This window comes from Poromitra crassiceps, assembly GCF_964638095.1.
Source record: "Poromitra crassiceps genome assembly, chromosome: 1".
Classification (NCBI taxonomy): domain Eukaryota; kingdom Metazoa; phylum Chordata; class Actinopteri; order Beryciformes; family Melamphaidae; genus Poromitra; species Poromitra crassiceps.
The window spans coordinates 66,988,086-67,002,629 of NC_139623.1; the positions used below are offsets into that span (position 1 = coordinate 66,988,086).

The window sequence follows — 14,544 nt, forward strand, 5'->3', positions numbered from 1 at the left end:
GAGCCTGCTGTGTGGGTGTTGTGTGTTGTATACTGCCCTGCGTGCCCCACCCCCCTCCTCCTCCTCGTGGGAGTGTCTCTGCGCGACTGAGTGTCGCTGCGTTTGCTCTCGCTCTGCTTTTGCTCCGTCTGCACTGAAAAGTGCGCTGCATCCCCCCGCTTTTTCACAGCCTGTCGCCGGCTCCCAGCTGAGAATAATGTAACTTTTCAGAAAGAGGCTGGTATCGGCAACTAAATCATATGGAGGGGCTATCGCAGCCGTGACGGAGGAGCTCGTGGTGTCAGCAGATTGACTGCTGTTCACAGGCACAGCTAACGTTATGCTTCATGCATATCGATGCGATTTCCGTTTCCTCATGACTTCTTCTCTCTTTTCTCCTGGCCTTTCTCTAATCTGGAGAGCACTGTCGCCACCTAATGGGTCGGTAAAATAGCTTTTACACATTCAACATGCCCCAAAATTTTACAGGAGATGGATCTGGCTTTGATCCACGTCCCACCGTCAAAAAACGCAATTGACGACTTTAGTCGTCATTGGCACTCAACGTTACTAAAGCAATTGACGACTAAAGTCGTCATTGGCACTCAATGAGTTAATAATGATAATTATATTCTGGAGGAACTTTATGTTTTTTGATTGTTTCAGGTTTAATCTCATCTTGAAAAAATATATATGTATTAAGCTTTATGAAAGTATACTCACAGGATTCAGCGGGCTCGTCCCCTTTGTCTGATCCTGTGAACAAACAAACAATTGCCAGATAATGAGTAACCTTGCATGTTTGTGTAAAATGTGTAAAATGTGTGTGTGTGTGTCTGTGTGTGCGACGTGTGTGTGCGTCTTTCCAGGTCTTCTATAGAAAAGTGTTTTGGGGTTAATGACAGAAAACTAGGAAACTGCTTCAGCCTCTGTGAAAATGTGTAAAGACAGTGAAGATTTCAGCTAAAAACAGGGTGTAAATGACATATTTTCAAGTCAACTTCGCATCTCAGGGCTTGTGGAGACTTGAATTATGCCAGGTGAGCAGTTTGGAAGCATTTTATGTATTTTTTCTGTTGGTTTCTACGTTTTTGTTCATGACCCCTCCACACTCAGCTCTCTGTGCCTGCCGCGGCTGGAGTGCAGGTCTCCTATCTCGGTGCGCGATGCGTCCAGAGTGCTTTACCCAGTACACTGACTGTATGAGAGTACCTCATAGTGATGCGTCCAGAGTGCTTTACCCAGTACACTTAGCCTGGGTAAACCCAGCCCCCAGTGACCTGCTCTCAGACTGACCCTGCTCACGAGTCACAAGGTGACTAGGCTAGTGACTGAGAACTCTGAGAGCAGGTCAAGTGGGGGCTGGGTTTACCCAGGCTACAGTACACTGACTGTATGAGAGTACCTCATAGTGATGTGTCCAGAGTGCTTTACCCAGTACACTGACTGTATGAGAGTACCTCATAGTGATGTGTCCAGAGTGCTTTACCCAGTACACTGACTGTATGAGAGTACCTCATAGTGATGTGTCCAGAGTGCTTTACCCAGTACACTGACTGTATGAGAGTACCTCATAGTGATGTGTCCAGAGTGCTTTACCCAGTACACTGACTGTATGAGAATACCTCATAGTGATGTGTCCAGAATGCTTTACCCAGGACACTGACTGTATGAGAGTACCTCATAGTGATGTGTCCAGAGTGCTTTACCCAGTACACTGACTGTATGAGAGTACCTCATAGTGATGTGTCCAGAGTGCTTTACCCAGTACACTGACTGTATGAGAGTACCTCATAGTGATGTGTCCAGAGTGCTTTACCCAGTACACTGACTGTATGAGAGTACCTCATAGTGATGTGTCCAGAGTGCTTTACCCAGTACACTGACTGTATGAGAGTACCTCATAGTGATGTGTCCAGAGTGCTTTACCCAGTACACTGACTGTATGAGAGTACCTCATAGTGATGTGTCCAGAGTGCTTTACCCAGTACACTGACTGTATGAGAGTACCTCATAGTGATGTGTCCAGAGTGCTTTACCCAGTACACTGACTGTATGAAAGTACCTCATAGTGATGTGTCCAGAGTGCTTTACCCAGTACACTAAAGTGGCTTTTAAACATGAAGTCTGGATCATGTCTGGCTAGCCAGAACAGGATATTTTCCGGTTTTACCTTTTTAAACATGAGGGGTCTTTGTTTAGAAACAACTGGATATGAGCCGTTTTTTCTGCCAGTGGGCAGGGGGGGTTGCGGTAGCATGTATCGATAACAAGAAATGTGATAGGAAACAGCTTTAGCGAATTTGTAAACAAACTCCATTCAAAAACATGCCGTTTTAACAGAGGGTCCATTCCTGGCATTGTGCCAAAAATGAGCGCAGTCAAAATATTGGTCGCACCGTCGTCAATCACTGTGGGTGATTTATTTTACAAGTGGCATTCAAGTCATATCTGACTAGTTCTAAATTTATTTCTCCCCACAAAAGTTAGGCTAGGCCTATATGTCTCGATATAGGCTATCAGTCAGCTCCTATCCTCTCCGCAGTGTGGACGCACAGTCACACAACACTGCCTGCCTCAAATGGCTGCCTCACACAATAGAATTGGCTGCATCCAACTCGAAAAAACTTCTCAGAAGAAGAAAAAAAAAAAAACGTTAGCGACAAATCTGAAGACTTTTTCTGACATGGGAATGATGGGATTATTACCAGCAAGCAGCAGTAAAAGCAGGCAATGACGATAGCTGGGTAAATCCCGCTAGCATCGATGCTAAGTTAGCAAAGTAGCCTACAGCAAGAGCGCAGCTGAAGCTAATTAATATGGACGTTAACATCCATATAATATATAGACATGTGCGTGCGCAATGACATCATGTTTTGGCGATGTCAAAGGGTGGCGATTGACAATCTGACTGAGGTCAAGATCGCGCAACTCTAGTAGGCTATCATCTCTCTTGTTGCATTTTTAAACTGGCAGATGGGGGATTCAACGTTTAGTTGTTTACTCACCTAAATTGGCTCTCTTCCAAATAATGCAGCCACGTAACTAACGCTACGTCCATTCATGAAAATAATGATGGGACATTAATGGTTTGTAAAGTGCCACCACGCGCCCACTCACATACCAGCTAGATGATCTGGATCATGAGCTGCCAGAGTTAAACAGCACCCGCTTTTGCGCGAATGCGGATGTTACACCGGGGACCGAGATGAATATGATACGGACTCGCGGGAGTGCGCGTAGGCCGGCTAATTGTTGTTTAACATGCAGGCCAACCGGCTAGGAGCTGGTTATAATACGGATTCCACTGCATGTTAAGAAGTGGCTTATCTGTACTATACGAGCACCTCATAGGACCCCACTTCAAACAAACGAAACGATCCCTTCAATTTATTACTGGGTCTGTAAAAAACAGACCAGTCGACTCACTATGGGTTAAAATTGACTTTTCGAAGGCAGCAGATATTCCTCCAATTTGTCTGTGTTCTGTGTATTTCGGATCTCAAACAAAAAAATCAATAGCACTTTATTTAATTGCCATTACTGTGACGGTTCTAGCCGGAAAAACAAAGTTTTATTCTGGCTGACTTGACACTGCTCAGAGTTGGTGCTAATGTTTGCAGATCCCAGTCTGCATGTGAACCGTTGTGAATGCTGCGTACATGTATACACGCGGAATCAAAGGCCAAAACCTAACGACAGCTTGCCATTTTTATGCAGACCGTTCTCATCTAAATATGGCCTTAGAGACTATTTTTACAGAGGACTCATAGGGAACTTTGTCACACAGTACAACAACAATCACCTGAAGCTCAATATCAGCTAAACCAATGAGCTTGTCGTGGACTACCAGAGGAAAAGGAGGCCACGCCCCCTGTCCTGGCTGTCATCCAGGGACAGTGAAGAAGGTGGACTCCTACAAGGATCTTGGGGTCCAAATCAATATAAGTCATGTGATTATTAGGTCAACTTAAAGGAACACTCCGCTGATGTCATTCATGCACAAATGACATCACTGGTCCACAACTTAACTCAAATCAACTCTCAATTACTCTCAAACCAAATGAATGCCTGCAAAACTGTTTACTGGTTCCCAACTGCCGGGCCCCGGATCGGTGTCGGTCCGCAAAGCATTTGCTGCCGGGCCAAAAGCAAGAGAGTGAGTGAGATAGAGCGAGAGAGTGAGATAGAGAGACAGACAGAAGAGAGCGAGTGGTAGCTGAATTCAATGTAAAAAGACAGGCGCAAAGAGATGATGATCATAATAAAACATTGTGCTTTTTCCCCACACACTAGAGGTAGACCGATTAATCGGTACCGATTATTGTCATTTTTAATTAATCGGCATAGGCCACTGCCTGCGCTCACAAGGCCGATTATTATGGCAGGGTAAAAACAAGTAGCGTGACAATTTATACTTGAGACGAATAGTCTCCCAAACTCTGTTATTAGAATAATACAGTTGAAGAGTAGCCTACGAGTCACTTCTGAAATCTACTGCATAACCCAACATATTTTTCTATTTCATTAATAAAATAAAATAAATCTAAACCATGTTACTGGCTAAGATAACCATCTTATAATAGATGTATTTGTTACATTAGCTTCTCAATGTGCATGAATGGATAATGGAATTATAGGCTACTTGTTTTTTTTACCCAAATGCTCTCATCGGCCATTGAAAAACCCATATCGGTCGACCTCTACCACACACATTAAAAAGACCCTACGCTGGATCAGTTTGCACGTCAGGTTACAATGCATCTCTTTTGTGTAGTAAAAAAGACGACTCAAGTGAAATCATAAAGTGTTGCAAACACATTCCTTGTGGCTCCACAAAAGGTATCGATTTGAAGAAACATAATGTCTCACAGATATGAGAGAGAAAGAGGAATAAACACAGGCTGTGCGGTGTGTGGCAGACACATGGTGAGTTGCAATTGTTTTTATATTATGTTCACGTGAGGAAAATACACCCTGTGTATTTGATACTGGATTCAAACATATTAACTATGCATTTAATATCCATTAAATCCTATCCATAACAACACCCCTCCACCCGGTCCGCAGCAATATTGTCAATTTTAAACCGGTCCGCGGTGCAAAAAAGGTTGGGAACCAACCGTTTTCTGATATACATTATACTACTGATTTTGTAATGATACAAAGCTGGGTGAAGATCCTGTGTTCCTAAAGGACTTTGGTGTCTGCAAAAGTAAGTGACAGCACCTGGGTTAGGGTTATCCGGTAATTGCCAGACTTTTACCATTATAATTAATCAAAGACCGACAAATTAAAATCTGCCGGTCACCAAGTCCAGTGAAAATAATCCCCTCTCAGCACAATTTGAGTTGTATTAAAATAAGTTACATTTCCACCCAGCTCCTCCTATTAAATAGCCTAAATGAATATGTTGATGTGTAGTAGGTACAGCAGTTGCTCGTTAAGAAGATAAATGAATATGTTGATGTGTAGTAGGTACAGAAGCTGCTCGTTAAGAAGATAAATGAATATGTTGATGTGTAGTAGGTACAGCAGCTGCTCGTTAAGAAGATAAATGAATATGTTGATGTGTAGTAGGGCTGTTGAAACGAATTTTGATATTCGAATATTATTCGAATTTAATAATTATGAACGAAATTCGATTATTATTATTTTTTTTAAACGAATATTTTATTTTTTATTTTTTTATTTTTTTTATTTTTTTTAGAACACTAGAACAGTGACAAGTTCTGACAACATACTTGAAGAAAAGAGTGTTAACTGAAGTTGACTGTTGAAGCTGCTATACTGATGTAAACCTACCTGTAGCTCTTAAAATGTACGGTATGTTCATTCATTGTTAACTGAAGTTGACTGTTGAAGCTGCTATACTGAATGTAAACCTGTAGCTCTTAAGTGCAATACGTGACTGATTTTTTTTTGTTCATGGCTCATTGTTGTTTTGGCAAAGTTTACTTATTTGTTTATTGATAAGGAGCTCAAACCAAGGCTGTGTCTTTTTTTATTATCAATTATTTTATTTTAGTATTTCAGACAGCACCAATACATCACTGATGAATATTAACTAAGCTCTGGTTATCTGACCTATTTTCTAATGCAATGAATGTATGTACATTGTACAAGGAACATGTTTTCTTAAATAAACATCATTGCTGGACTATTTGTGATAAGCCTAATATTATTTTGAATATTCATCCACCATTCACTTTTCCATCTACATTTGGTAAAATGCTTAGAAAAAGTTTTACTTGGTCAAACCCAAAGATTCAGCTATATTTAGAATCAGAACATAACATAAGAGAAGACAACAATTCACTCAGACCAAATTTTTTTAAATTCAATTAAAAATTACCGTAAATTTCGGACTATAAGCCGCGGCTTTTCCCCCGTTTTTTGGCCCTGCGGCTTATATAACGGTGCGGCTTATCTATGGATTTTATCAGCTAACGGCCACTCGGGGACCTCCAAAATCTATGGATGTTGGTATGAGGCAGAACGAGAGCAAGACAGACATTACGAGAGCGAGACCCTGATTGGATGATGTTGCAAAAAATGTGCCTCGCGACCTGATTGGAGCACTGTGCCACTACGCTCTCTCAGCCACTACAGTAAAACACCCTCCCTCCTCCCTCGCTCCGGGGGGAAAATGGCAGCGATTGAGCCTGAAAGACAGTCTGAATGAAATTGAATGTAACATTCCCAATTCTATGTATTACATTCTAAAAAACTAACGGCAACATTTTGGAAGGCTAAGCCACACAACTAGCTCGTTGTAATCTAACATCATGCTTCAAAAGATGGAGAACTGGCTGTGTTACGACGATGGCGGCGAGAAGAAGGAAAGAAGGAAATCGAGCAGCAGCACGTAACCTTGGCATCAGGGTGTTGACACAGAGAGCAGACGGCCGAGGTGTGTCCACCGTTCAGATCCGACTGAAGGCCAAAACAGTCGCCACCGAAATGAAAATTGAACATTTTAGAGGTGGACCATCCTGGTGTTTCAGATTTATGAGACGAAAGGGACTGTCCGTCAGGGCGCGGACGACTGTGTGTCAGCAACTCCCTCCCGACTACCAGGAGAAAATTACAAACTTCGGCGAATTCACACAAAGAAAGATCAAGGAATATTCCATCGGACCGGAGCAGATCATAAATATGGATGAAGTGCCTTTGACGTTCGACCTGCCTCTCACTAGGACTGTTAACAAGAAAGGTGAATCGTCCATCACGTTGAGAACCACAGGTCACGAGAGAACGAATTTCACTTGTGTTCTTGGCTGCACAGCATCTGGAGTAAAGCTCCCGCCGATGGTGATTTTTAAGTGTCTCACAATGCCAAAAGAAAAGATCCCCAGCGGGATATGCTTGTTTTGTTGAAATGTTAATAAATGGGAGCTTCCCCAAACAGCCATCTCTTTCCCGACAATCCCCTCTGTGCACGAACCCTTACATATGGTAATTAAACATCAAAACACCCGCGGCTTATAGTCCGGTGCGGCTTATATATGTAACAAACAGGCAATTTTGCTGCTGCGGCTTATACTCAGGTGCGCCTTATAGTGCGGAAATTACGGTAATTAAAATATTCGAATATAATTCAAATATTAAAATGTATAAAGCACTGAAATTCGAATTTGATTATAGAGGGAGATTGACAGCCCTAATGTGTAGTAGGTACAGCAGCTGCTCGTTAAGAAGATAAATGAATATGTTGATGTGTAGTAGGTACAGCAGCTGCTCGTTAAGAAGATAAATTAATATGTTGATGTGTAGTAGGTACAGCAGCTGCTCGTTAAGAAGATAAATTAATATGTTGATGTGTAGTAGAGTAGGTACAGCAGCTGCTCGTTAAGATAAATTAATATGTTGATGTGTAGTAGGTACAGCAGCTGCTCGTTAAGAAGATAAATTAATATGTTGATGTGTAGTAGAGTAGGTACAGCAGCTGCTCGTTAAGAAGATAAATTAATATGTTGATGTGTAGTAGGTACAGCAGCTGCTCGTTAAGAAGATAAATTAATATGTTGATGTGTAGTAGGTACAGCAGCTGCTCGTTAAGAAGATAAATGAATATGTTGATGTGTAGTAGGTACAGCAGCTGCTCGTTAAGAAGATAAATGAATATGTTGATGTGTAGTAGTACAGCAGCTGCTCGTTAAGAAGATAAATGAATATGTTGATGTGTAGTACAGTAGGTACAGTAGCTGCTCGTTAAGAAGATAAATGAATATGTTGATGTGTAGTAGGTACAGCAGCTGCTCGTTAAGAAGATAAATGAATATGTTGATGTGTAGTAGGTACAGCAGTTGCTCGTTAAGAAGATAAATGAATATGTTGATGTGTAGTAGTACAGCAGCTGCTCGTTAAGAAGATAAATTAATATGTTGATGTGTAGTAGTACAGCAGCTGCTCGTTAAGATAAATTAATATGTTGATGTGTAGTAGGTACAGCAGTTGCTCGTTAAGAAGATAAATGAATATGTTGATGTGTAGTAGTACAGCAGCTGCTCGTTAAGAAGATAAATTAATATGTTGATGTGTAGTAGTACAGCAGCTGCTCGTTAAGAAGATCAAAGGGCAAAAGATGAGAGCACACCCAAAGAAGCCAACGCGGAAACGGATAATCCATTAAAGTGTTCTCCAAGACAAGGTACCGAAAAATCTTCCTATTCCACGTGCATTATTTCCAGAGGACGTTACGTACTGCGGATGCATGAAGATAGAGCCTAATTGCACATATTGCAAGCTGTGAGTCAATGAATCAATGTGGAGTTTTGCATTATTTGAGACGTTGTTTTGCACTGGTTTTATGAAGAAAGGTGACTTTGAAACAAAGTGCTTTTAAACTTTTGCATGGAACTTGAGCAGTGAGCACTCACTGCTTGTTGCTATACTGCACCTGCATATCGGCATGCATAGAAAGAGAGAGAGAGTCCGAACGGACAACAGGGGAAGCGCAGCTGGGAATATTTGCTTAACTTTATTAAACTGGAAGAAAAGGTAAGGATACATTATCGTTAGTTACCTGTAGCCTTCATCTGAGAACTGAAAGCCCTTGCCAGTGTTCTTTTAATATGCTACGTCCATGGTGTTGAGTTAAGCACTTTTATTCAAATCAGCGTGTATCAAAGTCGACGCTGTCTAGATTATAGGCCTGCAATCAATTGTTTTTAAGCTCAATAAACACAGATCTAATATTTGACCTGAATCTATTCCAATTGTCCGGGAAACTGAAATCATGCCAGACACGTTACCTGCCACCGTTCTTTTCTACCGGGAACGCTGGACAGCACTTTCCACCATGTTTGTAGAAAGACCCAAGATGGGGATTTTTCCAGCTACAGTGGTAAAACATTATGATGTCACAGTGAAGTTGACCACGGAACTTTTGGATATGAAATGACATCATTTTATGTGACATTTTGGCATATTTAGGGATCTTTTGTGAGGTCACAGTGACCGTGACCTTTGACCTTGAGTCCAAGTGGACGTTTGTGCCAGATGTCATGAAATCCCTCCAGGCGTGCCTGAGATATCGCATTCACGAGAATTGAATGGACGGACAACCTGAAAAAAACATAATGCCTCCGGCCACGGCTATCGCCAGCGGAGGCATCAAAAGGCATAATGAAAAGATTGACGCTAAAAAGGAAGAGAATTTAATTATTTGTAGGTGTAATAAAAACAGAAAAAGAATTTCCTGAGTGCAAACCTTTTTTTTCTACCGTATAAAGAGGATCGATTCAACATTGATAATCAACAACAAAATGTCTCTTTTTTTCCTTTCTTTGTTGTAAAAGCATCTATTGAAGGGGCTGACCTTGGTCCTGCTCGCTGGTCAGCAGCCCCAGTGACACGTCCGTGACGTTCTCCGGGTTGAGGTGAGCGATGGCGTCAGAGATCCTGTCCAGAGAGATGAGCGCCTCGGCTGCGTAGAGGTGACCCAGGAACCTGGAGACACACCGGGGCCAGAGGGAAGAGTTTCATCAAAACCACTAGTCCACACTGTGCAACATCATGCATTACTACCGGTAGTTGGGTTTCCATCCAAACAAATCACATTTTCAGAAAGTCTGCAAAAGAAAATGCGAAATAATGTGCGTTTGCATCCGCTGCTATTATGTGAATTATAGAGCTGTCAATCACCTCGTGTTTGAGGCTGTCTGCCTCATGCTGATCTGCTGCTAGACCCGATACATGTGTGATGCGTTGTCTTGCAGGCAGGCAGCGACCCAGCTCTATTAAACACATCTACGTAATTCATTTAAAGTTTCTTGATGATCTACAAAGGTACATACTGGTAGACCATAAGATACAACTTCTGGCTTACCAGTTGCCACTCTTCAACTGCAAGCATTAGGGCTGTGCAATAAAATCGATACAGCAATATATCACGATACTTTTTTTCGATATTTCAGAAAAATATCGTGATATATCGCCATATCGGCACACACGCATGGGTGTTAGTGTAGCAGATCAACAGAGGCATAGCCTACAGCAGACCGCTTTTTCCATCATGTTTTCCTCCTGGATGTTTTCTCTTTAGACTACCTCACATTTATTTGGGGAACAGGATTAATGTTTTAGGGTTTGACTGGTTTCTGGCAATGTTTTAATCACATCAATCAATGTGCCTCCTCTTCACCAACTCCATTACGCGCATAACGTAATGGCTGGAAACTTGCATAATTCTTTCTGAATACCATGATGATTTCATGATACCTTTTGGATCATGGAAGGCAAATGAGGGAGAAGACTCATCTTGCTGTCACCACGATTGCAGATTTAACATCCAAAACAGCAGCATTGTGGATGTGAGTGGATCTACGTTTACTAGTTTAATATTATCCATTGCATGGCCTCCCAGGATACCTCGTAATGTTGCATTTACCCCCATGCACATCATTTGACAATTCTTTCTCCTTACAACTGTATGAAACACCATAAAACCAGAGGAGAATCCCGATTTCTTCTGCTTCTCTATGCTTCTCCATGGAGCTCTAGGCTCATGTTGTCCGAGTGCGAGCTGCACGCGCTGTGATAATAATAATAATAATGATTGGATTTATATAGCGCTTTTCTAGACACCCAAAGCGCTTCACAGGAATCATTATTCATTCACACCATTCGTACCAGTGGTGGTAAGCTACGGGTGATGTAGCCACAGCTGCCCTGGGGAAGACTGACGGAAGCGTGGCAGCCATTTCGCACCTACGGCCCCTCCGACCACCACCAACATTCATAGACATTCATACCCATTCATACGAGGCAATGAGGGTTAAGTGTCTTGCCCAAGGACACAACGACAACAGCTGGGAGGGAGCGGGATTCGAACCGCCAACCCTTGAGTCATTGGCCGACCTGCTCTACCTCCCGAGCTAATGCCGTGATTTGCTCGTCTGCGTTCGGGGGGGGGACTTAGCGATAGGTCAATTCTAGAAGTGAGTCACATTAACATTAATCCCAGTCTTCTTCTGTTTAAACACACCACAGCGATCTAAAAATGTTACTGCTTATTTACCATCATTTACCTAACAAGTCTAGCCCTATTAGGCTGCGCCGACATGTCAACATGTCAACATGAAACTGTGTGGTTTTTGAATAGAGACAACGGAAGATTCAATTAATCTGTTTCCACTGCATTTATCGCATTACCTTGTATCGATATACGTGAACTGTTCCACCTCCCCCAAGCGTGAGAATTTTTACACAATATTTGGAGGTTTTTTCTCATTTTGCAGCGTTTCCACTCAGTTTTTTATGCGCAAATTGAAAATTCGAATAAAAACAGGTGGATGGAAACCAAACTATTGACTGCTCCAGTCTGCACGGGAATCATTATCGCTGCGGTCATATAAATGCGAAACCAAAGGCCAGAACCCAACAACAGTTTGCCGTTTCATGCAGAGACCGCTGTTGTCTAAACGTGGCCTGAGTCACTAGGCTTGTTTGAGATGCAGTTTGGACCAGCGACTTGCGTGGCCCGTTCCATGATGCTTAGAAAAGTTGACCAACTTGCTCCGCCTGCCACAGGACTCTGTGAGAGCAAGGCACCGACTCCACCGACTGCACAGCTCCAAGCATGATGGGAAATGCCTCTAGCTGAGCGCTCATTGGTTCAACTAGAGCAGTCACTTTTTAATCGAAATTTGAATGTAACTTCGAATGTGGGGGGGGGGGACGACAACGTTCTATATGTAATTGACCCATCCAAATTAAAATAATAATAACCGCTCTAACAGCTTGACCTATCCTGACCACCTGACATGTCTTGACACAAGTTGTTTGATGAGACACAAGACAAAATGGAGGCGGAGGAAGATACAGCCGATGCAGACTGATGCAGACAACAACAAAGCCAGGAGCGGACAATCACAACACTAGCCTCAACGCCACTCATCAGTCATTCTTCGTCTGGGAGGTCGGCTCAAATGGCTGCATGCATATCCATGTTATAAAATGGGACCTTCTTTGGCTGTGTCATTTTGGGTTTCAACTGCTCCACAGCGCCAGATGTATCCGTTTGGTGCTCAGTGGTTTGGTGGTGTATTGCAGTTTACAATTTTGAGCATCAGCTCTGGCATGTGAATAAGGGCTCGCTATTGGAAACTACAGAATATTTTGGAATACCATGGCCCCGGATACTTTGATAGCAACATTGTGTCGGAGGTAGGTACAGTTTTATTGTAACAACAAATCTGCGGACACACCTGCTAGCGAGTCACCCCACTCACGTTACATAACTCTTATATAACGTGTAATGTCATCTTTATTGGGGCGTGGGGGGGGGGGGGGATTAACCAATTCACTTTGGATACAATCAAACAAATTGCGGGTCAATTAAAGTTTGTTCAAACTTTATTTTTGGAAAAAGTGACAGCTCTAGGTTCAACACAGGCGTATCACACACCCACAGTGACATGAGGAAACCTCAGCTTGTGTGTGCAGTCGGGAGTGCTCGGCTTGTTGACGCCTCGCCTGACTGCGCTCGCCTGACTGCGCTCGCCTGACTGCGCTCGCCTGAATGCGCTCGGCTGACTGCGCTCGCCTGACTGCGCTCGCCTGACTGCGCTCGCCTGACTGCGCTCGCCTGACTGCGCTCGGCTGCTCTCGTCTGCTTTCCAGGCGAGGCAGCAGTCATCTCAAACTAACCTAACGTGAAGGCAGCCTTAGTCAGTCTTCTTGGTGATGATCTCTAGAGCTGCAATGATTAGTTGAATAATCGATCAACAGAATATTAATCGCCAAATATTTTTATAATTGAAAAAAGAAGACAACTGAGGATGTCATCTTGGACTTTGGGGAAAAACGTATCCCACATTTTTCACCATTTTGTGACATTTTACTGACCAAACGACTAATCGATTAGTCAAGAAAATAATCAACAGATTAATTGATAATGGAAATAATCATTATTTGTTGCAGCCCTAATGGTCTTGTTTGTTTAGGTAATAGGTACATATACTAATGTCCCAAAAGGAAATGTGCTCAACATTTATTGAAGTCACAATTAAAATAGCACATGACAACAGTTCCAACAGATCAGATTTGATTGCTGGCATTGGAGAACGGACCAAGTACTTACTTGAGGGATCCAGAGACCTTGGTTTGATGTAGGAGTTTCTCAGCATGGTTTAGAGCCATGAGGTTGTCTCCCAGTGCCAACGCTACATAGGCACTACAGGCCAGGATGGAACACCTGCAGACAAAGACACAGTTACATCCTCCAGCTTGTAAGACTAAATACAATTTCAACCAACCCCCATCATCAACAGTGGCCAGGAGGCGACTTTCCGAAAGGTAGGGTGGTTAGGGGGAAACAAATGATAAAACTACCTGTACCTAAACTTCAGATCGTCGCGGCCAGGAGATGTGGGATCTCAGTTGGAGGCCAGATCCGAGATTTGAGATAGGGAAGAGAGTCCCTGATAGGGGAAGGAGAAATGATGGGATGCACCGATACGATTGACTGATATGTTATTTTTTAAATGCCTTTAAGCACATGTTTAATGCACGATTATAATTCATTTATTACAAACTCTAATATCTATTTTATACTGCCGTGAATACGTCAACAAATTTCTCCTTCAAACAACTGTATTTATTACCAGTCACGACAGCGGGCTGATATTGCTTTCATTTTGTGAGTCTGTGTGTGTGTGGGTCTCATCATGGCAAACGGTGATCCTGGAGACACCAATAGACCAAATCAGCGGGGATGTTTACATTTACTTCCGGTTACCCCTGGGGTCCACACATCATAATGGTGGTGAACTGCTGACGAGTTGAAGACAAAAACAGACAAAGAAGACAAAAATGGTTCGTTCGTGTTGTGTTGTTGCTTAATATCATTCATAACAACACTTTCACTAACGTTAGTGGAGACCAGACTAGCTAATTTACCTGTTGGACCAGACCAGACCAGAGTAGACTTGAAGCTAAATTAAATTAATGTGGCGTCAGTAGCTCTGTCTGTAACGTTAGCTCTGTAGCTAACGTTAACGAGTCTGCAAAAAAACAGCGAGTTTTGACAGTTGTAAACAAACGTTATTAGCTAGCTAA

The 14,544-nt window shown here is 42.5% G+C and overlaps 1 protein-coding gene across 3 annotated transcripts in view; it reads right to left on the minus strand.

The window, feature by feature from the left end:
- cnot10 (CCR4-NOT transcription complex, subunit 10) overlaps positions 1-14,544 on the minus strand; it is a 60,841-nt gene that overhangs the window by 17,176 nt on the left and 29,121 nt on the right. For all 3 annotated transcript variants that reach the window (XM_083633397.1, XM_083633398.1, XM_083633396.1), the window contains exons 14-16: positions 13,568-13,681; positions 9,803-9,933; positions 703-735 (exon numbers count right to left, since the gene is read on the minus strand). In XM_083633397.1, the coding sequence (XP_083489523.1) occupies positions 703-735; positions 9,803-9,933; positions 13,568-13,681 (278 nt within the window). The remainder of the gene's footprint in view (positions 1-702; positions 736-9,802; positions 9,934-13,567; positions 13,682-14,544) is intronic.